The 27,363-nt window shown below is 38.6% G+C and overlaps 1 protein-coding gene across 1 annotated transcript in view; it reads left to right on the plus strand.

Moving 5' to 3' along the window:
- Positions 1-2,323: 2,323 nt before the first annotated feature.
- LOC103462566 (heterogeneous nuclear ribonucleoprotein C-like) overlaps positions 2,324-27,363 on the plus strand; it is a 42,493-nt gene continuing 17,453 nt past the window's right edge. The window contains exons 1-2 of the mRNA XM_017304159.2: positions 2,324-2,514; positions 8,995-9,070. Of these exons, the coding sequence (XP_017159648.1) occupies positions 2,493-2,514; positions 8,995-9,070 (98 nt within the window). The 5' untranslated portion in view covers positions 2,324-2,492. The remainder of the gene's footprint in view (positions 2,515-8,994; positions 9,071-27,363) is intronic.

Below are 27,363 nucleotides of genomic sequence, written 5' to 3' on the forward strand. Positions count from 1 at the left end.
AGATACTCTGTTTTATTTACTCCCTTTAGTCCGATATGCCTAAATAAAACCGTCTAACACACTACCTGCAGAACTCACCTGGTTGATAAATAAAGCCCACTGACGTGTCATAAAATCTCCTTTTAATCCAGCTGTTCTATAAAGGCATCTAAAGTTTGTAAGAGAGCATTAGAGAACAAACAGGAGCCACAGCAGGCCGGTCAGAAAAAAGTTGTGAAGAAAGTTAAAGGGATAGTTTGGGATAATTTTATCCCAAAGCTTGGGATAAAATTCACCAATAAACAGGTGAAGTTGTTTATTCTTCACCTGAAAGTGGAAAGAATAACACGGCTAAAACTTACCAAGACCCAGATGTCCGCTTAAACTGGCATGTGACCATTTCCCTGCCTGGAGGAACAACTGAAATCCAAGTCTCAAGTAGGAGAATCTGTTGAAGAAACAACTATAAATATGACTCTGACCTTATTGAAGACTTAAAAGAAGAAGCTATAGCGAAATGAAAACCACAAGCTGTAGTTTCACGATCAAAAGGGGCATGTCCGTGGCTTAGAGACAGTATAGGCAAATGCTAATATCGCCAGAAGTTTGGTTGCGCCATAAAAACAGAGAAAAATAGAAAAACCCTTTTACTATTTTTTTAAGCTAACACATAATAATACAATTTATTAATAAAAAAAAATCTGAACTAATTTAGCTGCATAGCAACAAATATTAAATATTATATCTACAAATAATAATACTCTGCTTAGGTCCCCCCTCCTTCTCCACTAGATGGTTTGTTCCTGCACCGCACCTCTCCCCACGCGCTGTGCAGGCAGTTGTGCTCTGGATGGGAGAGTTTTGTAACGCAAGTAACGTCAGAAGTCATCATGTCGAAACGTCCCAAACTGTCTGGTCTGGTGCCCAATGAAGAAAAAATAAAGAAAAGAGAAAAGAAGGCGAAGGAAAACGTGGCTGGAGCAGAGGTACTAAATTACTGTGAGGAAATTACTTGTTGCCTTAGTTGTTTAGAAGAGTGTAGCGTAGCAGCAAGGCCAACTAGCCAAACATGGAGCTAATTAATATATAGCCTACCCAGTGTTTCCTGATAGTTTTCATTCAACTGTCAACTCAAATTCCACATTTTTATATTACCACACAGGCCTAAACAGAGACACATGGTTAAAGTGATGCATTTTGTTTGCATTAAGTTATAACTCTGCCAAAATATTTAAAAATGAAAACATCGTCTTCAAAACATACAACTATTTTTTTTTTAGGTTTTTTCAAGTTTTCCTTCTTGCAAAAAAATTGGATCCAGAATCAGAAATGCTTTGATGTACATGTTATTTATCCAATTTCATTTATTTTTTTAAATGTAACTGAAAAACTAAATACTGTCAAAAGTACTGTAAATGTAAACTAAAAATATATTAGAGAATAAGAAATGAAGAATAAAAAAATTTATTTCTATTTGGTTTACCCTAACACAACACAGGTGGAAGAACATGCTCTGGTGACACCAAAGCTGAACATTTTGGGCGGCATGTAGCTCTTTATTTAACCATATAACCAAATCACCCTATTTTCTAACATTTTCCACGCTATCTGACGACTCCCATAAAATTCAGCTGCGTCTCACTTCTCTGAGAAGTCGATTACTAAGGGGTTAACGGTTTAATAATGTAATTGTTTCTGGGGTAAGTGTGGTGTGAAAAGAGGTAATAATCTTTTTTTAGAGTTGACTAAGATTAAGGTTTGGCTTGCAGCCAGCCATTGCCCTGGGTTGGCTGTTTAAAAAAAGCTAATTAAACCTACACGAAAGCCCTTCCTCAGGAGAAAGAAAGATTAAACATCCTAAAGAGTAGGACTAGATCAGCACACCTAAAATGAGCATAGGCAATGTGATGCATATTTAAAAAAAAGGGAATCCTGTATAATTATTTTGAAAAAATTACTGATTTTCTGTCTGTTTTGATTAATAGTTCATTGGCTTTTATCTGACATTATGATCCTAGAAATAAACCACTTTTTCTGCTAAATTTAAAAAGATGTGCTTAATTAATTCCTAATTTACAAATGAATAAGAAAGTTAGATGCTTTTTTAGAGTGTTAGCCAGACGCTCCATTAAGACACACACATAGTCACTCATGCGGCTGCAGCGTCCTCTTTGCCAGACTGGAATTACTAAAAACCGAGGTCTTGTTTTTTTTAGAGGGAACCAGCTGCAGGCTCATCCAAACCTCTTCCCTGTTTCTTTTATGGAGCAGCCCAGTGCACCACTGTCCACCCCTGCCACATGATGACATTTGGTACAACCCACTGGAGCTTCTCTGTCTGGTTTGTCACTGACTCAGTAGTACCACAGCAGCCAGCCAAACAGCATCTTGATCACAAACACACCCTAAGACACACACCAAGAGCGAAAACATAAGAAGAGTTTCGAGACAGAAGCAAAGAAATCCCTTGGCTTGTTCCTCCACTCTGCTTTTCATTGCTTTGCATCCCTGATATGACCCTGTTCAGTCCAAGATGTGAGTATGCAGTCAGACCTCTTTATCTCTGTGCATGCATGTGTTAGTGAATGTTTGCATGGCGTGGTGTGCTTTATGAAATTTTCTCTACATCTCCCTCAGTGCGGTAGTCCATTCAGCTTGTAGTTTTTGTTACCCCTGTATTTCTTCCTAAAATATTTTCCCCTTATGATTATTCTTTTTATTTTTATTATTCTTGTCACATGTTCAGAACACTCACAGACAGATTCATTTTGGAGAAATCTGCTGGTAAAATATAAAGCCTTGCTTAATTTATTTTGCAGTACTGAGACAGTTTTATGTTCCTTTACTTTACATCAGAGGTGAGAAGTAGTTGAAGTGTAACTATTTCTAACACTACCAAGGTCAGAACCTGGACTCAGACTGTGAAGACTTGTGGGATCAAAACCTCTGTCAGCCTAATTTTGTCATGAAGGAACAAACCTGCGTTTTTGTCTGTTGTTGTTCTGCTGTAAAGTGAATGTCACCCTTAAAATCAACCCTTAATAAGATTACTTTCCCCGGCATGCAGGAGCAGCAGCTCTACTTAGTTTGAAGCGGATGCAGACTCCACAGTCTTCTCACAAAAGCTTTTTTTTTGGTCGGGGGGGGGTTTAGAGGGTTGAGGCAAGTTCAGTGCAGTTGACAGATTTAACAGTGAAACAGAGATTCATATTTGGCTGTATCAGATTTTTCGAGATGAGCATTGGTGGCATAGCTCAACATTGAACACCTCTGAATATTCTGCCCGATATTAATGTTTTTGTTTCTATTTCTCTAAATCTGACAGCTTTTTCCTCCACATAACACATAAGCCTTCTTTATCTTTTCTCTATCTTTCTTTTGTCTCAGATGGATATCATATATTGACATTACTGCCTGTAGTTGCACTGCAAAGCCATGAGTATGGAAACTTAATTTTTTATAGCTGGCTCTTGGACGCAAAGCCTGATCAGGTCCGTAGCATTGCAAGAAGATATGGAGTAGATCAAGTCAGCAAGAAGCGTGAATGCTGTGAAACCATGTTTAAATGTAGACAATCAGACTGCAGAGTAACAGATCGACTTTGCAGCAGTTGCAAACAATAAACAAACTATAGTCTTGCTTCTATAATCTCCAAAAAAGCACACTGTGTTATAAAAATAGCACAATATGTTGATGAACCGATTAAATTAACATACTGGTGGGGTAAAATACATGCAAAAAAGAAAATAAGGGTTTTGCACAATCATTTAAACATATCCTAATCTACATTTAAACATATCAGAAAACACTTTGGACTTCTCTATTTGTAATTACTTGTTGTTCAGATCAATAAAATGAGCAATACGTTGAAGCAGATCTAAAAACTCCTTGAAAAATAACAGAAGAACATGAGAAAACCCCAAAATGACAAAAAGTGATTGATTCAAAGAGTGGTTCTGATGGTGAGTCCTATGGGTTGATGTTTCACATGCCAGTAGGTACGTTCAGTAAAGAGTCTGAATGTCCTTCATGTGAATGCTGGGGTTCTCTCCTGGTATCAGGCATACATCTTTTGTCCAGAACCAACTAGGGCTGTAGTGATACAATAATCTCACGATACAATACGATACACGATATTCTGCTCACGATACGATATATATTGCGATATTCAGCGAACACTGTAATTCAATACACTTGGCGATTTTCTGATAGATTTTAGAGGGACAGAGTGATTTTGGTGGCATTTTGTGACTGTTATAGAGTTGGACTGAATTAATTTAACTGAAAACTGATTAAAAGCACCAACTACACAATACCTGGCTCTGGTTGGGCATGGACACAGACTTAAAGTCGACAGCTGGACAAAAAGTGGTGAGAAAACATGTTCCTTTTAATTGAAACAGTACAAACTGTAGATTACATGCATTTGTAAAGTAAATAAAGTGCACCAAGTACCCTGCTCTGAATAGTTTGATACCTTTTTAGCCTTGACACTTAACATCTGAAGGAATCACTCTAAGCCTGATGACCTAATCACTCTCCCGGCGAAGCAAGCAGTGAGTGAGCAAGGTGACAGTTGGATGTTACGATACTTGCGGATGAATATTGATTTTTTTCTAGAAAAGAAAATATCGGTATATATCGCAAAATCGCTATTATTACACAGCCCTAGAACCAACGATGTTAGGCTAATTGGCAGCTCCAAGCCATCCTGATGTGTTAGTGTGTAGGTGTGTTAGTGTGTAGGTGTGTGTGCATGCTTGTTTGTCTTGTGTTTATTGGCCCAGTAATAGACTGGTGACCTGTCCATAGGGGTGCACAGCTTCTCGTTGAGATTCTGCTGGGGGTGTCTTCATCCTCACCTCAATCCTAAGCACTATTCAGCAGCTATAGAGAACAGGCAGACAAAAAGTTAAAATGATCTCAATGGGCATTAATTAAAACAACTTGATAATAAATGTACCAAGTAAATTAATTGACTTGGATGTGGATTTTTGAAGAGATGTGGATTAAACAGAAGTACTGCTTTTTTAAAGATATTTTATTTTCAATTATCCAAGTAGCTGTCATATTCTCAAACATGTGAAATATCTGCTGAAATGTCATCAAAGTTGAACTAAATTAAATTGATGGATAATTTAAGATGGGATTTTAGCCGCTGCTTAAAAATGTCAAAACTAGGAATGAACGAGTGAAGCTACCCTAGCACTTTTTTATCTGACTGGAACATCATCCCTCCTCCAAAAAATGTCCAACTTCAAGTTTCAGATTTTTACATACATTTAGCAGCTTGCTTTAATAATAATTTCTGAGAGTGGTGGAGAATTTAGCTGCTTGGTGGCTGTCTTTTGGAGAAACTGCTGAGATTTTGAATAAGAAAATGTTTATTTTATTGTTCTTGTATGATTTTGTTTCCAGTAAGATTAGGTCAGCTTTGACTTTGTGCCTGCATGAGGGATCAGTCTGGCTCCAGGCCTGCCATAAAGCAATGTGACAGGCTGTAAACTGTAGCAGAGGATTTATAATTCATTATGGCTGATTGAATGTGACCTCTGTGTGTCATTTAATCCAGTTTTATCAACTAAACTTAAACATCAGATTATAGTTATGTCTGTTTTTAAAATATTATCACCAAAGCATTGCCCTGAAGTTGTTAGTGACCATAGTGATCGCTACTTCCTGAAGTTTTTACATTTTGACACTTTAAAGCCACAAACTAATATACTGACAATAGGATATTCAAAGTAGCAATTTCAATGCAGAAGGAATGTGTTTCTGATAAAAACACATTTATGTTGAGCGATAAGCAGTTGAGGCTGGAATATTGCTCACCACCAGTGTGTACATGAATGACTGATTGAAGTGTGAAGAGCTTTGGAGTCTACTGACTTGATAAGTACAGGCCATTTACCATTTTGACTTTTGAAGGCAATTGGTTGAACTCAACTGTATTTCAGGGTATCAGAGGTAAGAGGCTGAAAACATATGCACAACGTACTTTTTCAGATTTTTATTTGACAAATATCTTTCCTTTCCCCTCCACTTCATAGTAATCCACTACTGTATAAAAAATATGCTGAAGTCTGTGGTTGTACTGAAGCAAAGGTGAAAAAGTACCAACACTTTTGATCAGAGCCATGAATAATTATCATCGTCATCAAAAGGAAGATTTTCTTTTTTAACGTTAAATCCAACCATAAAATCCATTTGTAGGATTATAAGGTTTTGATGGAGTTCAAAGGTTGTGCCATTTTTATTATAGAAAGCAATTTTATTGGTCTTCCAGACAAACTATGCGATCAATACATTGCATGATTTATATGTTTTCTGTTTCTTTGTATACTCCGTTACCCTCAGAATTAAAGGGCCAAAAAAAGGCTTTTTTTTTCTCTTTTCCTCTCCACTTTGTCAACATGTACTTGGTATGTTTTCTATAAAAACATCAATCGATCCCCGCTATCATCCTTTTAATTCTTCTCTAAATCAACACACACTAGAAATAGTGAGAATTTAGTGAAGACTCTAAGTTCATTAATAAAAACGAGGCAACGCACATAACATTCATTGACAGCATTACATCTTTTGTGCTGTCTCTTTATTTGAGTTGCAATAAAAGAGGCAAAGACCATTTAGCTTATTTATCCCTGTGTCTCCAACATAAATCTGGGGAAAAACAACGTATATGTGTGTCTGTGTGTCTTATATGTGAAGTCTGCTCTGGTGATGCTAATTATGGCGTGTAGGATTGTGTTTACGAATAGGCACGCTGATTACCACCTGAGGTTTTGCTCCCGTTGAGAGAGACAACTGTGCTCAGCAGCATCCTGGTATCTTGTCCTGTTTAATGGCTTCATCATGCAGTCAATCACACCGTCTTCACGTTTCTAAATAAATGCATCATAAAACATTAGAAAGTTTTGTTTTCCAATCCTGATTTTTGGAGGAAGGTGATTTTCCTGTGCAGGATGAAATATGCATGTTTGTTTTGATTGCTAAGATACTTTGGATTTTTGTACTCGTGAATCTGGCTATATTTCAAATATTTGTTCTTTGAACAGTATTTTTAACTAACCAGTAGGATGTGCTTGAGTGCCTGGTCCTAGATGAGACGTAGTTCTGCAATGGGGGCAAGCTGCCCACCAGCAGAGAAACTGCCGGCTGCAGAGAAGCTCCCCAACAGGGCGCTGTTGGGCCACAAACTGCTGGAAAAATATCTCTGCTGTGGGAGGCAAAGGCGCGTACACATGTCTAATTTTCCTTTCACACATTCAGACCCATACTTAATTAATTGTAGCTCCCAGCCATTTGACAGTCATACTGTGTGAGTGTATGTGCAGCTGGCCCAGTCACACTCCATTCAACACCCATCTGTCCGTGTCAAGCCGGACTCCTTCTTCATTTTTCCCCCCTTTGCCTTTCTGCCTTTTTATGCCTCTCTTTGGGCAAATCAACACCCAAAACCACAGTGCAAACACTGAACTGTTGGCAGACACTGTAATCAAGGTGATTTATGATTAATTATCCGGTGAGAACACGTGTAAAGATATGTATGCAGGAAGGATGGCGGAAACAAAGCCATAAGGTGGCTGATGTTTGAAGTCACCTTGCAAACTAGACAAAAATGGAGCAGCAGGAGAATTTGAGACTCAGTACAACAACCCGCAGTAAAACTATAACAGTATCAATTACACAACTTTAAACTAAAATACACAACACTTTAATTATTGCTTCTTCTATTTTATAACATCTTGATTACGAATTTTATGTTTAACTTTTATTTTTTAATTTAAAACTAACATAATTAGACATGATAAGAGGGACCCACTTTAGTTGTAGATATTTTACAGGATATCATTTTGCTTTGTATTTTTAAGCCTGTTAACAGTAACCTTTACTGCATTATGGCACAATGCCTGTATTTTTGTGAGCATAATCCAACCCAGAAAAAAGTTCCACCTAGGAACCCTGGGACTAAAATGGGCCCTTGTAAAAAAAATTAAAAAATGGTTCTCAAAAGACTTTATGGAATTTATTTTCCTTTTACCTTTGCAGAGCTTTATTAACTAAATATTTGTTCATTTTATTTTTTATTTAAGCTTTCATGCATAATAACCTCCCTGATTTTATCAAGAAAAAAATAGCAAAAAGTAATTTAGGAAGTGTATAGTGGAACGTTAGTGTGTGGTTCATCCAGACACTTTTGTGTCCCAATAATAAATTTCATCACTTTGCAATGATGTATGAAAACTCAGTTGATTTTCAGTTTAGAGCCACTTGAGATGTTGTGCCTACTAGTGATAAAATGTGTAATTTCGGGAAAAAGGTCATCTTAATGCAATTTGAATAAGGCATTCACAGCAGCACCTTCAATTTTATATCAAAAAATTATTGCTTGGTCGTTAGTGGAAACCTATTTGTGCCTAGTTTACTATGTGTGCAATGAACCTTGATGAACATCAGAATGAGGTGTAAGATAATCCAACACTGTTAGCTCCATATAGCCTGAGAATACTCTGATCACACAGCACTACAATGGCCTCTATAAATAACTTTAAATCATAGAAACCAAATATTAGCTGTTTCAAAAAAAATGTTTTAATTTCTCTCTCATTGTTTTGATCTGTGGCATCTATTGTATTTGTTTATTTTTGTAGTTATTTTTTTATTTGTTATGTGATCTATGTATATTATGTGTCTTCAGTTGTTTATGTTGAATTTTTGGACTCCAGAAAGAGTAGATGCAGGGAACTGCAACTAATGGGGAGCCAACGAAAAAAGAAATAAAGAAATAAAAAATGAAAGAAAGACAGACGCCAGAAACCAGTCAGTGCCGAATTGAGGCTGCAGGTACAATGAAACAAGTCCTTTCCTGTGCAGATAAAACCAACTTGGTGCAGAATGAATCCTTTCTAGTTAATCTGAACATTCCTCCTGTTTGTTTTGTCCACTTTGTTTATTAGCTTTGTTGCTCTTGACTCCATCAGCACAAAGTTAATTGGTTGCTCTTTCATGCAGACATGAGCATGAGTGGAGAGTTGAAGTCGAGTCGCTCCAGGGCAGCTAGTAAGAGGGCCAGCAACACCACTTATGGGTGAGTATGAACCACCTATTCACGCACGCACACACACACACACACACACAAACACACACACACCCAGACGCGCACACACACACACACACTCTATAATTCCCTCACACTCTCAAAGATGTGTTGTGTTATTTGCTGCAGCCCTTTATCTGCAACTCTGCTGCATCTCAGCTTTCCAATAAATGCAGCATTATTCGTTATTAGCTTCATACCTGCTGTGTGTTTAAGCGGCTATTGATTTCTGCCAGAGGTGCAGTTTCCATCAGTCAGTGTTTTAATTTATTTGTTGATGCAGCGCACACATGTGATTGGAGCTGATTGTTGTCTATTGCCAGCAGGTCAATGCAGCACTGTGGAGCTATACGGGCTCTGTGCTTCGAATTAGAGGGTAGGGCGCAGGAGAGAGATGACTTTGCATTGGCTGGTTGAGTTTGTTTATACTTTCTAACAAGAACAAAACAAAACGATACTACTGGTTTCAGTGTCTGCAGCATCAGTCTCAAGCTGGAGAAGATTCTCATTTATTGACTCGTGTTCTGCTACTGGCCTCATTTGTGTTTTTTGTCTGGTGTGTTTTCTGGAAGTCAATATGCTGTTTTTTATTTATCATATTCTTTGAGTTTCTAAAAGCCCCTAAAGAAGCCACATTGACTGCTTTTTCTTTTCTTTTTTGCAAAGTAAACCATTCTTCACTCAACTCTCATCCACATGCAAACATTGCCTTCCAAATTTTTGAAAGTGCTTCCTAATGTGAGATTATTAAAGACCCAGTTTGTGGGGCTTTTTTCTTTTGTTCTATTTTGTTTGTTTGTTTGGCAAGATGTGCCCTGATCCTGAAGTCATTGCACTTTGACTGTGTGCTAAAAAGGTTAATTACTTCCAGAAAATGGTAAAGGAAGTCAATGAAAGAACAAGCTACAGCTGTCTGGGGAGAAACAGCAGCACTGTGTTTTTTCTTTAGCTGCTGTTGCACTGCTTCCTATCTTGGCATGTATGTTTTTGTTTTGGAAATTTTGTGATATATGTTACACACTGGCATAAACGTGAGAAAATTAACACCTAAAATCCATGTGGGATGGGCAATTGTCATATCATTTATCATTTATTGTGATAAATCTCTTATCATGATAAGTATTTTGATTTATCGTTGTCACAATAACTTCCAATTAATGTTTAAAAAAAAAAAACTGTCCACAGTGTTGGGATTGCTAGCTTTGCCGTTTTCTTTTGTAATTGAGAACATCAATAAATATCAATAAAGTTGAAAATATTATTAACTGCAGTGACTATGTGCAAGTGATACAAATCACACTTCGTTATGTGACTGGTGCCCTAAAGAAGCATATTAATACTTTTTTTAAGAGCAATAATTGTTTGTGGAGATGGGATTGCTGTGTGAGGCAGTCACAGTCATACCTAAAGTTATGACCTCTTTTATCCGTATCAGAATAGTACCACAAAATATCGTGGTAAAACTTAAAGTCCATATCACCCAACCCTAGTGTCCATTCATCCTTGCAAAATAGTTAAAGTACAGTTTCTAACAACGTTTCTACCGGGACTAACCCATTTTTTTTTTTCGTCCATCTTCACATCAACTCTGTTCAGGTTTTGTGTTCCCACTGAAGAAAAGGATCCCGACACAATGATGATGCCACCATCACGTTTTGCAGTGGTAGTGGCTTGTTCAGGGTGATGTGTGAGGTTAGCTCTCTGCCACACATGACATGGATGAAGGTGAAAAAGTCCATATGAAAAAGCTCTCATGAAAAGAACAGCTGGCATATGAAGCAAAACTCAAGTAGCTCATAATTGAGTGAAATTAATTATGATTTAATTAATAGCTGCTTAGCTCCTTTTAATTAGCCACTTGGCTGCTTTTAAGGTAAACTGATGAGGCAAATGCCTGATCAACATTCTGCTTCTAGCTGGATGTAGCAGCATTGAAGCCAAAGAGGTGGCCTAATCAGAATGCTGTGGCCTGTTTGTGGTGACAAGATATGACAAATTTAGCCCAGGCCAGATTCTTTAGGTACTTGTTTTAAAATCAATAAAATCATACAATTGTTATGAAATTGGAAGGGAAGCCAGTAAAAAGATGACGCATATCTTAAATCCACAATAAATATTATATAAATTATCTATGTCTTTCTATTCAAGCCACTTACAATCTAGGTTATCCACCAGGTTTATCTCCCTGACATAACACACTGACACTGGACATATTACTTTGCTGTGTTAGGATTCATATATAGTATATTGTGTCCCCAGGTTGCCCCTGTCCGTGTGCAGAATATCTTTAATCGATCTCTCTCTCTCTCTCTCTCTCTCTCTCTCTCTCTCTCTCTCTCTCTCCTTCTCTCTCTCTCCTTGTCTCTCTCTGACCTTAACCTCAAACATTATTCGCACTGTCCCCCATGTTGTTTTTTAGCAGCATGCATCATTGCATTAATGAGGTTAGTCATACAGAACCACACACATGCATGCTCACAAAGAAAAACACCTGAGGTCTCACCACTGATACAGCTTGATATCGCCCATGTGATATTTTATGGGGATGATAAAAGGGGCCTGTCAAGTTCGATAACAAATGGAAAACAAACAGTCTAAAACAGCACCAGCAGGTCTGTGAGGCTTTTCACATTCACACCTTCACACCATGAGTGTGGTGTTAACATTTAACATAGTAAATGCTTACACACATCTCAGTATCATATTTACAGTATTACTATCAATAGTGCTCTGTGAAATTATCCAAAGGAAAACTTGAATGAAAAAGAAATTGTTCTCACCTCAGATTTGTGAACTGCTCGACTGGAATCGAACAGTTCACAAACTGTGCCTTGTTCCTTCAAAATGTTTTTCTTCTTTTGTCGACTTTGTGAAGGAATCCTTGAGTCCACTCTTCGGTAACTCCCTTCCTCTTAACATTGGTTTCTTTGCTTTCAGCCCCACATTTTTACATTATTTGTGAACACCGTGGAATGCAGTGCTGTTAAATAAGAGATTAAATAAGAGATTTATTAAATAAGATTTATTTATTTATTATTAAATATTAAATAAACATTAAATAAGAGATTGCTCTTATTTAATGTTTTTTGGGGGGTTTGATTTAGAGCTTTAAAGAGGCTTTTCTTTGTGCTTGTTTTTGAAACAGTCTGAAGAGACTTTCATATTTGCTCATTTTCTACTGAGCAAATATCAAACAACCGTTTCTGAATTGCAATGTACATTTTTTTATTGAAATATGTGAAAATGATGCAAATCATTGAGTCCTGCTCCTCTTTATCCCTTTATAGTCTTTGCAAAGGTTTATGGCTGTCTCTTCTGTATTTGGCAAACACACACAAATATTGCAAATCCAATATCCTGTCATATTGCCTCTAGTCACATGTGGATGGAAAACAGCATAAATATGATTTTATTGTACAAAAGAAGTCAGTCTCCACCACCAAACTCAAAATATGATTTTAATTCCAAATAAATAGATAAGTCAAATGTGTCTTATTCCAGTTTAGTGTACATGATCAATTTTCCAGAGCCAGAAACTACAGCACAGCCACAGACACAAATGTAAATCATGTGGAGACAGCTACCAAAAATTTCTCTGTCCAGACTCCAACCCCCCCGCGCCGTGAGGCTGGCAGCGTAGAGCCCCGTCTGCTCCCGCCTCTCTCCATCCTCACAGAGTCGGCCAACAAACACTTCTGCCTGCGGCCCAGATAATTCAGGAAACAAAAAAATCTCAACCTCCTCCATAAGACACTAAAGTCCTGTTATCTGCTCGCCGACTCCATGCAGGTTTACAGCATTTCTGAACTGATTTAATTACTGGAGAGTTTGATTAGTCTTTACATGATTACATTTTCAAAATCAGATGGCCAGCCCAGTAAAGTCTTTTCATATTGTGTATGAACAAATTATGTCACGTTTAATGGTGGCAGCCTTCCATGGAGGAAAGGTACATGCCTTCTTTCCATTGCCTTCAGCTTTTTTACCCTCACATGTCTCCCCTCAGGCTGTTTCCTGTAGAGCGGCCATGACAACACATGGGTGTTATCATTTATTATTACTTTCCGACAGACACAGGTGTCCTTTAACTCAGTAAACCCCAGCTGTGTGGAGAGAGTGGCAAGCATTTCCCCACTCAGACACAGATGCTACTGCGTTGCTGCTTCTTTATGCTCTGGTGAACATAGAAGCCCACTGCTCTGTGAGGCCTTCATTAAGAGGCTCAGGTGCCACACAAAGGGTCTTAAAGGGTGTTTACGCTAATAGCTAACCCATAAACTGGGACTCAAGGATTTGTTTTTCTTTTACTCTTTATTTATTTGGCCTTTACATAATGTAGATGGTGAAAGAAAATCCTGGTCTGGGTTCATTTGGCCCTACAGGGCTGGGTTACTGATTTGACGTGGCATTCAGGGTAAGATTTTCAACCCAAGAAATGCGTTAAAGCGATAAGTGTCTGACATTTAAAGCTAACAATCCAGCCATTTCCTTACACTCTTATCCCATTGGGGTCAGGAGGGGTGCTGGTGTCTATCTCCAGCTGTCAATGGGCGAGAGGCGGGGTCACCTTGGACGGGTCGCCTGTCCATCGGAGGCCAACACAGAGACAGACAGGACAAACAACCATGCACCCACACACTCACTAAGGAGAATTTAGAGAAACCAATTAACCTAACAGTCATGCATTTGGACTGTGGGAGGAAGCCGGAGTACCCGGAGAAAACCCACCATGCACAGGGAGAACATGCAAACGCCATGCAGAAAGACCCCAGGCCGGGAATCAAACCCAGGACCTTCTTGCTGCAAGACAACAGCTTTACCAACTGCGCCCCTGTGCAGCCCAAGCTATCAAAAATACCTTGATTACCAAGCAACTATTATTTGACATAGGTGTGTAACAATACCTAAGACTCACAAGGCGAGATGAAGTTTTGATATTATTCATACGAAAACTCAAATTTTTTAAAGGCATTCATTTTGTATTTTAATAGATTTTGCCACAAACTCAACAAACTGATATGCCTTTTTCTGATTTATTTTGATCTTTTCAGACCTTCGGACAGTGCTTCAACTAGGCTGCAGTACAACAAGTGCATTTCACAGTGGCTTTTGATGAAGTTTACTGTTACTGTTTAGTAGCTTATATAGACATCTGTAATTCTCCAAGCAAGACAATACTGCTAATACCTTACCTTACCTAATAGTTCGTGAGAAAATAATATTGATAAATGAAGACAATTTGTCTTCATTTACAATGTCTAATTAGAATTTAACAACAAATGTTTGATCATTTTTTGACATTATGTCCAATTTTTGAACTAACTTAGCATTTGCTTATGCCAAATACTTAGAGGGTAAAATGCTAATGTTTCTTAATACAGTAAACTTGTGCTCTAGTGAGAACTAAAGTATTGATACCACCCACTCATATTTAAATTATTATATAGAAGCTTTTTACAATGCTTTTACCAGTTCATATGTCATCCTGAGGAAGAGGTTCTTCAGTGTCTGATCAGGTCATTGTGTAGGCAAAGATGTTGCTTTTTCTTAAAATTTCCTTTCTAACCAAACAAACAAGATCATCATTTTTAGCCTGGTATTTTTACGTTAAATGTATCTTCTCAGAATAAAGCAAACATTTTGGTTGAGGAAATAACACAGGCGAAATTCATTTTTGTTTGGTCTTAGCTTTAATAAGTGTATGACAAATTTGCCTCATCGCTAATTGCATTATCTGCTTCATTTTACCTCTCTGTGCAAAGGGAAAGGAAGGATTCACACAGGGATGATGGTGTGTGACCATCAAGCAGAGTGTATGTGCTTTTCCACCTCTTAATTTGCCATAATCAGTCATTATCATTAATTATGAGAAGGGACAGTCATCAAAGTACTGGAAATAGGATGGAATAAATGCAGCAATCTGATGGTTTTTCTTATACATCTAAGAAGGATGATCAGAGAACAGTGGTTCAATTGAATTTTGTGTTTATTTCAAGTTTTGTTATTCACAGGAATACATCTTAGTTAATATACCGATATTTCTCACAACCATGCCTTAACAATTTTTTCATCCTGAAAATTATGAGTCAGGGTCAAATAACTGATAATATAAGATGAATAAAATCTCTTGTCGCTGTTAACATTGCTCCCATTAAAGCTTCAACCTTGTCCTACTTGTCTGTAAGAGGTTTTGTCCTGTTAAAATATCTTCCTGTTCTTACTTTATTCTTCCGATGTTGCCATGTTTCTCAATTTCATCCATGTTCTTCACTATGAAAAATATTGTATACCAGAAAGATGCAATGAGAAACTTATCATACAAAGTTGTTGTTTATTTATCTCTTTTTCTGCGCAATATTTGACACTTGGCCTGACAGATTGTATATGTGTATCCAGCCTGCAGCGCCGTTGGCTGACATCTGTAAATGCGCCTCATGCTGTGGGAAACCAAGGGGCAAAGCTGAAGTTCATTGGCTTTTATGATCAAATTCCTTCCTTTAGTTTGACTCTTGCTAGTCAAACTAAATCCCATCTACTTTCATTTCAGTTCAGAGGTTTATCATGCAACATTTTATTAACACATCAACATAATCATGTGTTATTTATTTTTTGTTTTGAAAGATTTAGATATTATTTTAAAATTGTACATTTTCTTAACATTTCAGTAGCAGCTGACATTATAACCGGACAGGAATATATAAGTTTGCAATTCTATCTACTGCTTATCAAATATGGAGAAAGGAAATGTAACATACGAAGACGTGACTTGATATTGTGAATCTGTGTCATCATGTTTGAAATAAATCTGAACCTATCAATAATGATCATTAATAACATTATCAGTTTTGCAATTACAACAAAGTAGGAGTCAGATTAAAATTAATTCAATTCTTGAAATTACAAAAAACAGACAACTGGTAGAAGTTGAAAGAAAAAAAAAAAGCGTTACCAATAGTGTGAATTCTTTCAGTGGTAACATTGAGCAAGTTGTTCATAATGTCAAGGAATGTCAAGGAGATGGATTTATTTGGGATTCTGTTGCCTCCCTGAATGGAGACATAATAGACTTCATGACCTTATTTTCCTTGCAGAATGCAAGAGTTGGTATCCTGTTATGATTGACAAAATGTCTTTCACAAATAGCTTAGGTATGTTTTGTACAGATGAAAAACAAAAGGCAGAACATCAAACAGCTTTATGACTTTACAGTGATTGACGTCTTCCCATTTAATTTCACTTTGAGAATAGCTTTCATGTCTTCTTATGCTTGCACAATGGCTAGCTAAAAGAAAAAATCTGTTATACAGAGAGTTCTTTATCTAAGAGACATATATATTAGTGCTTTCAGTATGACTATAAATATTGTGGCTGACAATAACTCCACTCAGATTTGACACAAACAAGCCAGCATTGCAGCTCAAATGTAACGTAGGAGTGGAAAACCATATAACAGCACTATACACTAACGGTAAGTGCAGTTTCACTTAAAAGCCAAATGATTCTGAATTGTATCATGTTGCCATTATAACATTGTGACTGGTAATAAACCCAACCACAATGTTGGTAAAAATATTTTCTCAAAGACTAGAGTGTTTTACTTCATTCAGAGATTACACAAAAAATAACTCTGGCTGAAAGCTGGTGGTCTATTTTGTGCAGAGGAAAACAAAAAGCAAAACAGCTGTAAAAAAACAAAAAAAATTTCAATCTCATGTAAAACTAGATGCAGATTGCTCCCATCACCTGGACTGGCAGTCAAAACAGCAGCAAAACAACAGATGCGATTGTACCTTAATCTCTTCCCCAACTATTGTTAGCATTTACTTTAAATGTTAATGTCTTGATTTTAACATTTAGACATAAAGCCTCTTATTTTGGGTTTCAAAATGAGAGACTAATTCAGTGAGAAGTTCTATCAGCTGCTAAAATCTCTAAATGACATGGGTATCATCAACAAATACTCAAGTTTTGACTTAAGTGCCAATTTCATATTGCACCATTAGCGGCAAACCCATTTCCTGTCATAGTGGGACACATGATTGTTCAAGAAATTTCTCAACTATTGTTTCAAAAGTTGTGTTCTCTTGATGTTTTTTGTAAATATCTTCAAGGTGTCAGCAGAGAGCCTATTGTTTTTATTACCATTTATTTACCTTGTTCATCCTAGTAATGCTTGGAGGACTGTTGCAATGTGCTTTCTCTCATTAGGACACATTAAATTTTTTATGAGCAATGATGTAGTTTAAAATCATATTTGTCAAACATGCTTTAATGTTTGGACAGTAGACCCACTGTAACTATGACATTGTATATATATATTCCAGCTTTATGATGCTTTATGCTTAAGTGTACAAGGATTGTTCCCAAGTACAATCCTTAGACAGATGCCGTCTGTGTCTTTCACAATTAACAGCTACAGTCACACTGATTAGCTCTTGGACAAAATGAATGATTTACCCTTCAGTTTCCATGCTAGACTTTACACAAAGCATGCTGTTTGGCAGATCGGTGGAGGAAGGTGACACTACAACTCTGATTCGTGGTATTCTGGACTGTTTTATTACTCCTGCAACTGAGTGTTGACTGATCTTTTAGTTGGTTACTCTGATATTTTCTCTGTCTGATAATCTGGGTTGTACCCATCTGCACTATCAGTTACAAACTTGTGTAATCCAGAAAAGCAAAAGGAAGCACTCAGATGCAGTAGTCAAACAATTAATCTGACAAAATGACGGCAGAAACATATGAAAGCATTATTCATATGGGAGGTTTGTAGTGGAAATTTTTTTTGCAAAAGTGGCACAATACCTCTTGCCTCTTACAGTAAGAAGGATTTGATTGATTTGATTTAGATAGCCTCTCCAAACCATCTATCCATCCTGGATAATGCCTAATCAATCAAGAGTTCAGCATTTTCATCTCTAAAGCTTCTGCTCTCGTGTCACTCTTATTATGTGTGCATAGCTGCATGACTAACTGACAGTCTGGGTGACAGACCGTCACTGGCAAAGCGTGCCACCGTGGTGGCAGTTTTCACTTACGCTGTGGCCAAAAACAGCCCACTAACTATGCACCAAAGCCTGCTGTTCACTCCCCTTTCCACTTTAACATCAATTTTACAGTCTAACTGCCATTTTCACTTTGCTGTCCAGCCTCCCTCTCTGTCCCCTGACAGCTTTCTCTCTGCATGGATACACAGACAATGTGCTGTTTGCAGTCCATTCCTAAGAGGTGACTGGAGCCGTACTGTAGGTAAAGGTCAGTGCAGACTGAGGTGGATGTACTGCTGGGGAAAAGGTCAATCCCCGCAGAGGAGGAAGGAAAGTGCATCAGATAGTTTCAGGGCCACAGACAAAGCCTCTGAGACGGTGGGAAACAAGAGAGAGGAGGAGACGGTGGGCAGAACATCCTGGCTGCAGACAGGATGTTACGGGAAGATAAATTGCAGAGCAAAAAATACAAATTATGAGATATTTTATTACGCTACGACAACAAACTCCCATGTTTTTCATACAAGACATACTAACATAATTTAGCACATTACTGTAAAATGAAAGTAAAAGGCCACGCGTTTTTTTAAAAAAGATTTTAAACATAAGAATTTGACTTACAGTTGTATTTAGCCCACCGAGTGAATCCTTTGTAGAACCACACTTTAATGCAATTAGAGCTGCAACTTCAGTCAGGTTGGATAAACCTGGAACCACAGTTTTCAGGTTTTACCACAGATTCTCCAGATCTGGTCTCTAATTGCTATTTCACTGCATGAATATTTTTTTATTTGAATTCTGTTCTGATTGCATGTTGGTGAGGAAGGTGAACCACCACAGTCACATATTTTTTTGGAAACTCTTAAGGTTTTCTCCCAGGACTGCAGTGTGTTTAGCTCTGTCTGTTCCCGACCAACTCTGAGTGTCTTCCTTATCTTTGTGGAAGAATGCATCCCCACAGCATGATGCTGCCATCACCATGGTGCATTATGGGGGTGATTTTCTCAAGATGACACACAGTGTTTAATTTTTATCTCATTCCTCCAGAGCGCATGTTTAACTGACCTTATGTATGGGAACATGACTTCTTATGGCTTTCTTTTTCTTTTCTTTTTCTCCTTTTTTACCCTCCATAACGGCCCGGCTTGTGGAGAACAAATGCCCCGTTAACTCTCCCTTCCAGTGGGGCTTTGCAGCTCCTCCAGAGATACCATGGCTTGGCTGCTTCCCTGAATAAAGGTCTTCTTTCCAGGCCCATCAGTTTATGTGGACAGCAGTTTTTTGGCAGGTTTTCAGTTGTGGGATAATCCTTTAGTTTCCAGATGATGGATCGGACAATGCCCCATGTGATGTTTAAAGCTTTTTAATCCAAGCCGTCTTTGAACTCTTCCACAGCTTTTCCTGGAACCTGCCTGGATGTGTTGTTTGGTCTTTTTGGTGCTGCTGTTTGTTCTCTAACAAACAAATGAAATCTTCACAGATTTATACTTATACTGAAATTAAATTATACACAGGTTGACTTTTTTTTTTCTAGGTTAGTTTTAAATATTGTAGGTTGCACTGAAGTTTATGTGACATAGTTGAAAAAACTCTCTGGGTATTAAAAGTTTTCCAACATCCTCCATCCCAACCACTGCTGAAGCTCAAAGCATCACCCAGCCATGTGCAGACTTATCTGTGCAGGTTTGTCCGTCTGCTAATGAAGTCATCACCATCCTCACTCCTTACCCTCAGCTGCCAGGACAAAAGTGAGGGAAGCAGGCGGAAAACAGAGTGCAGGAGGCATAAATGAGGATTAATGTGGAAAGGTTAGTGACAGGCAGGGTGCAACCCAAAGGAACAGTGAAGGACAAGTGTGAAACAATTGAACGAAAGAGCAGCAAAGAGGAGAGAAAAATGCAGATGGAATAGAAATAACAGCAGCCACGGAGCGTGAGGGGTGAAGAAAGCGAGGGAGGGAAAGCTAGTGAGCACTGCACTGCGTGTCATTGCCCCCCTGGCGTGAACAATCCATCTCAAATTGATCTTCCAGCTCGGCCCAGCAGGGCATTCGGAATCAATCTCAAATTGATCTCTGTGCCAGAGGTCGGGAAAACTAGCAGTGGAGCTTATCAGAAATATAGTGGTGCTGTGAGGATCTGACAGGGAAACTTATCACACCGCACAACAGGAAATGGGCTCTGAGCCCCCCGGGGCAGAAAGAGGACGATCCTGTTCCCTATACACACACACACACACAGACTCAATGTCTCTGCGTGTTCCCAGCCCAGCCGTGCGCTGACACATGCTCCCCAGTGTTCAGCACAGTAAGGAGAGGGCGAGGTGCGCAGAGAGGCCGGTGCTCTTACACACCTACAGGGCGCCTGGAAAAATACAAACTTTGTCCGAGCATAATATGTCGATATATTTTTAAGCCAGACGGGTGAAATTCAAGGCCCGGAGCGCTTAATGACTTATAACGCATTTAATGTGTCCTCAGTGAGGCTGTGTGAAAGGCCCGAGGAAGGACGATCAATACCAGCCTGCATTTAGACACTCAGTCAGCTTAGGGGAGCAACTTGCCACTTCAGGCTCAGTAAAAATAACAACACTTATAAACAGCTGTCCCAAAGTGACTTTCAGTGGAGTCTCAAACTTAGAAAAATTGAGTCAAGGTACTGTAGTTTACAACAGGGTGCAAAAAAAAAATTCAAACCCTTTCTTCTTTTTTAAACCATTTTGCTCCCAGGCAACAAATCTGGTTGGTAGTATTTTACAGCGGTTTTGTTAGGATCTTTCAAAAAACAAACAAATCCGATTAATATACAGAAACATTCAAACTGATCTTACAGTCAGATTTAAATTTTATTAAATACACATGTCTGCACATTTTTGCATCTTTTGAAATGTGCATTTCACATATTTCTTAGTGCGTAATTGCTAAAATAAAATAATAATTAAAAAAAAGTGCTTTCATTACTGTCCAATTCTAAGTGTGTCCATTTTGCTCCTGAGGGAGTGTGAACCCTGCAGTGCTGTCTCTCTCTTTCGATGACTGCCCAGGTCACCAGAATGATGCTGAAAGTGACTTTACAGAGCGCAACCAGGGACCGAAGCACACGACAAACTAACAGAGGTCATTTTAACGGCACAGCAAGCTGCTGAGCGACATAAAGATAGAACGGGGGCCAGGGAGAGGCAATAAAAAGCAGTGAGCGACTCGGGGAGGGCAGAGGAAGGGGACGGGAGCGGTGTGTTTGAGTATGTCAGCATTTGGGAGGCAGCAGTAGAGACTTTTCTGTGGCTTGGACTGCAAAAGTTGTCTGTCAGCACAGAGAGGTAATGGGGGTTAGCAGGAGGATGGAGGGCGGAGTTAAAATGAGCATCTGAGTATATAAAAATTTTGTCACTGGGTGCAAGGGGGCTCCATCATTCCTTCTAGTTAACAATGCTATTACAGCAGAATAACTGCTGATGCATTTGTCAAAACAAAAGTGAAAACAGTGATAGCTGAGTTTAATAATAGTGATTACCTCACTTTAAAAAAAAAGTGCCTGTCAAGGTGTGGGGTATGTAAAACAAGCGATCAGTACTTCCATTTCATATGTTGGAAGCAGAAAAAAAGGCATCAGCATTTTGGATTAACAATTATGTCTGTAATTCTGGGGTTGCTGTATTTCTGACAGGGTTAATATTGTACTGAGACCAGGTTCTAAGCAACATAGTTACTGCACCCAAATCAGAAAGAAAAATGGATCCAACACGCAAATTCTTTACCTATTAATATAGTCTACACCAGTGCAACAGTCCTATTAAACACAAGTGGACTGTTAATCTACAGTTCTGAAGGCGTATTACAAAGATAAAAGAAAAAAAGTGGTTTTATTAGATGAAACTCTGGCTTTTTTTAGATGGTGGTCACATGTCCCAAGGTGTAAATGGCAAAAAAAAATCTCCTGTGGAGACGAGTCAGAGCTGCAGAGTAGATGTTAGAAAGATGAAATCTGAGGCCTCTTCTTCCATTTAGTGAAGGTTTTTGTCTTTAACTTAGGTGATTTCTATTCAAAATGATTCAATATATTATCGACTTTTATGACAGGTGATTCTCTCACTAAATCACCTATCTTCCCTGTCCAAAACGTGCATGCTGCTGTTCTCAAATGAACGTTGGATATGTAAATGAATGGCTGATTCCTGATCCGATGACTTTGCTCTCCTGCATTGGACCATTCATTTGTGTAGCTGCTGTTTGGTTTCTCCAATCCTCTAAACAATCGTCGCTGCACTGGACTGCATAAACACTTCTGAGCTCGAGTTTGTGTGTTTTATACTCGGTATCAACCAGTTTCTGTCTCAGAGTGCTTTTAGGTTTAAGATTCACTGCAATATTATGCTTGGTGTAAGTATCTTGCCTAGTTTCTCGGGTACTCTATCAAAATACGTGATGATGGTGTTCTTTTATCTTTCAGTGGACTGTGTTTAGCATTTTCTTGAAATCCTGGATGGCTTAATTTATGATATTCACGGGTTTGAAGGGCTTTCTTGATGTGATTATGTTCCTTGTGAGGACCTGTTTGGCTCATTTCTGCAGAGCTGTAATGATGGACAGTTTATGTTCCAGTGGGTGGTAAGATTTTAGAAAAAAGTACTGGGTCAAATGTTTGGGTTTTCTGTAGACTTCACTGGTGAGACGTATTGTCAGTGTGAATCAGGCAGTTCAAAACAGGGAGCTTGCTGTCTTCCTCCCTTATGAACTTACTGCATGAATTATTTTTAGCATCAGTGCTTATCTTCTTTAGCAAGGATTAGAGAAACATATGTTCTGTAGCCTGATTTTAAATCAGTAATTTTTTTGTTTGCAGTTAATGTTTGTCTTTTAAAATTAACATATAATTTCGGTTTAGACTCCAGCCAGGAAACCACTAAAAATAGTTCAATATTTCTACCAGAAAATGTTCTGAAGACACATAAAATCGTCTCTTACTGTTCAAAATGACTCAATATATTATCTACTTTCTACCACTTACCCTATAGGTTCCAATTCACTCTGTTTGAAGACAACATGGCAGTCATTTTCTAACAGAAAAAGCCAAGAGGAGTGTACAGCATGCATAAAAATATCAGTTTAAACTAGAAAATTCCTGCAGAAATTTTAAAGGGGCATGCCAAAGTGTGCCCGTCGGCTTTGACGCAGCGCTATGATGTTAAAAATTAGCATTAATGCTAAAGAAAGCTGCAACGTAGTCAATAACCTGTGGAGAGGCAGAAGCATGTTTAATAAACTGTAGTTGTACCATTCATTATGTTAGAATTGATGCATAAGCTAAAATTAGCCAATATGCTGGCAGTAGCATGTGGAGCAACACGACCATGTTGTTTTAATTTTACTACTGTATTCAGTATACTAAACATGTCTAATTTAATGAGAAAATAGGTAAAAGCTAACTTAGGTAAAAGTGCTAGTGCACTAGTCATAGACAGTGAAATGCTAACTTTTGTACAAATGCTAATGACCTGCCTTGCTGAGCATCACCGCTCTTTTCCTACGAATCCTCTTCTGCTCCTCTGTCAGGTTGTGATCTGTAGCATCGCAGGCGCTGCGTCTGTGCCGCTGGTCCTTAAAGGAGCAGCGACGTTATTTTCTGTCCATAGACTTTTAATCAACTATTTATTCTTATTTATGTCAGATTTTAACATGGGGGACATATGTGTAATGGTTATAGTCTTGAATCAGTAGTATAATGCTGAAAACACAAGAGTTGTAAATACCAGTAAACCCTACAGTGCAGTCCTGGGGAGCTGCAGTTCCAGACTGTTCTGTTGCTATGGTAATTAATCCCCTGCAGCTGTGAGAGCCAAAGAGCGGGAAAATCCTCTTCAGACACAGTTTCTATACTTGGGAGACACCAGGCGTCAGTCTGAAGGACCCTGACAAAAAGCATAAGCCCTAGCAAATTTTTGTAAACATTGTACATGAGCATGCATGTGTATCTATGTTATGACCAACTTTCAGACCAATAGGGCGATATTTATGCCTGTGAGGGGGATTTAAAAAGGGTTTTTGAGTCAGCCATAAACAGTCCTGTGTGTGTGTTTCATAGAGAAAGATTACTGATTCTGTGAGACACAAAATCTCAAATTTTTTCGTTTTTATTAATTTATGTAATCATTTTAACTCCGATCCCCAATAAAAATAATAGCAATAATGCCGGCCTCGAGCCGCACGATTTGATACCACTTTTGTGGGTGGGCACGCAGCGGTACGAGCCGCATTAACGGTGATGGAAGAATAATAAATAATAAAGAGGCGTTCTATTGGGTGTAGAACAATAGGATTGAACTGAGATTGTACTGCAATACCAATATGCTGTTAAGGCGTGAAACAATGAAGCCTCTAAAAAAAAATCTATAAAATATTGTTGACGTATAAAAGAACAAAAGTGTTGGGCTATGGATCATCTGAAAAAATAAAAAGCTTGAGAAATACAAGCAGTTAATCAATTTTAAAAGGTGTGTGGAATCAATTGTGTCATCATTTGGAACTACCCATTGATTTATTACCCTGAAAATTTGCAGCAGTTTATATTAAAGCAATGAATGAAAAACTGCAGCATCGAATGTTCTCAATTTCCTAAAAGAAGGAAAAAAGATCTCTAACTTTTTACATCTCTGTGTTTATATTACTTCAGACCAAAACCACCCACAGCAATTTTATTAAAATGGAATCTTTAAAAGGTAAAGTGTATGAACAATTTTATGCTGCTTCTTTATTTTATCATGCTTCATTAGTCTTACATTACTCCATTATCCTTATAACTTATTTTAACTGGATGGTTCCTTTTTCTAAAGTCTTAGACTTGACAGATATTTGACTATGCTGATCTCTTCGTCTTAACAGGAATGACTAAGACACACAGACCGTATTGACAGAGCAGGGCTTGATGTTAGCTGAGGTTAAAGTTTTGTCCAGTGAGGACTGCAGACTCCAGTCGGAAGTTGACTCAACAAATGTCAGTTCTGTCAATCAAAGCTGAAAACCAAGAATGGTTCTCCTGAGAACATTTCTGAATGGCAGCATGTTGTTTGCACTGGATGTCTCTAAGCACTCACCTTCTCTTCTAATTTCCTAATTTTATTCAAGACAAAAATCACATTTTGCTCTTGGCTATTCCTCTTTTTCTATTTTACTTTATGTTAAGGTGAATGGAAATGACTGAATTAGTATAACTGTGCTGCTTTGCCCTTCACACAGCTGAGCCAAAATTACTTTTAGCTTTTAATACTTCACTAATTTCAGGACAATAGAGTAGTTCAGGACATGACAATGACACAAGGACTTGCAAGAACTTTGAAGACTGGGAGGATTATTTATTCCCGGCTGCCTCCAGTAACCTTTTAACTTGGCAGCTTAGCTGCGTTGTGACGGGGACCCTGTTAGAGAACGTCTGGGCGCCTCGCACTCTCCAAGGGTGCAGACTGAGCCACGTTGACTGTAACTTATCATCTCATGGTGTAATGCTGTTAAATGGCATCAGAAATCGTGATCTGTGAAATTTCAATTACTTCTCCTCTTCATATCCACTGCTTTTGGTGAACCAGTAAATTCACAGTTTCTTGGTTGGTGCACGATGGCCATCTCAAACAGAAATACAACATGCACAGAGACTGGCTTTAATTAAAGAGCTGTTTTCAAAGTGGAGAAATAATAAAAAGATGCACCGCTTGCACATTTTGTTACATAATTTATTTTGTGCTGACGGTCCTAAGTCATGCAGAAGAATCTACCCTATTTTCCGCACTATAAGGCGCACCTAAAAACCTTCAATTTCCTCAAAAGCCGACAGTGCGCCTTATAATCCGGTGCGCCTTATATATGGACCAATATTGAGCCACAACAGGTCTAGCAACTACGGTAAGCAACCGCCGACTTCATTTTCCCCCGTAGAAGAAGAAGTGCGCGGTGCATGCTGGGATAGTTGTCAGAACGCTGGTTTTTTAAATAAAGTTTGATAATACATTTAAAGCCAAGGGGGAGGGGTGGGGAAAGAGAGACAGAGACTGCGGCGGCAGCGTGTTGGTTGGTCTGTGTTACCCAGAAAGCAGTTGGGCACAATATCGCAACACCAACACCATGAGTGAAACAACGACTGGGGCAGCCTACTATATAAAGTACTCGGGGACCACTTCTTTACAAATGTGGATGTGTAATAATAAGAGTACAAATCGGCAACCCAAACTGAAGCGTCTATTCTATGCGCCTTATGATGCGGTGCGCCTTATTTATGAAAAAAGTTTTAAAATAGGCTATTCATTGAAGGTGCGCCTTTTAATCCGGTGCGCCTTATAGTGCGGAAAATACGGTATTTTTCTACTCATTTACGACTGAATGCAGAAAAATGAGGCTATTCTAAGAGGAAACGGTTTTAACACCATAAACAAAAAGCCGCTCCCTGCTATCGTCTGATTTGAATCTGGTAGAGAGGAAGAGATTACATAGATGGAAAGTGTAACTGTAACTCCTACATGTTTTATATGGGACTTGATTACCACCTAAAAGAAGTAACAATCTGATTGATTATATTAAGTGGGTGGCCAGGAGAGGTAAGGTCTGTGCCTTGTTGAAACTTAAAACCAGAAATTTGCTGGGGAGCGAGTCACTGATCCGAGATAAACATCGGACGAGGGTGGAAAGCCTATCCAGCTGGTGCGGTTTAAAAGATGCATATAGCTGGATGTCATCTGCATAGATGTGATAGGAGATGTCAGGGGGAAAAAACCTGCATCCTCTCTGTTATCGGCAATGTTCTGTCTTTTATGCGCCGCCTTTGCCATCCTTCTGGGGTCTGCTCGGTGCCTTCCTGCTGCTGCAGCACTCCGCAGCTCCTCTCTATCAATGAACTAATCTCTAATGTGCCTCTTTCCGATTGTGACTCTGCAATCAGACCCGAAGGACTGTCAGCTGTTTAGTAAAGAGAGGACGACTGAGTGCAGTCTCACAGCCTTTACCAACCTGCTGCCATTACTCAGAGTGAATACATTTTTCCAAGGTTGTAATTTAACCTTGATGCCTGTTGGGAATTAAATTATGAGCTCCTGGGCTTGCCATTACTCTGCAGGCCAGTGGACCAAGCAGTAATAGATATGTAGAACCAGATTATTGATTGGCTACTGCAATATGTGTCATTGATTGAAGCAGCAAAGTGTGTAATCACCGCATGTTTAAGTTGTTTCCTTGGAAATATCAAAGTTGTTCGGCTGAAACCATGTCTATTTCTGTAGGTACTTATGTGTTAGTGCATATATTTATTGTAGTAA

This window comes from Poecilia reticulata, chromosome 3 (genome assembly GCF_904066995.2).
Source record: "Poecilia reticulata chromosome 3, P_reticulata-male-v2, whole genome shotgun sequence".
Classification (NCBI taxonomy): domain Eukaryota; kingdom Metazoa; phylum Chordata; class Actinopteri; order Cyprinodontiformes; family Poeciliidae; genus Poecilia; species Poecilia reticulata.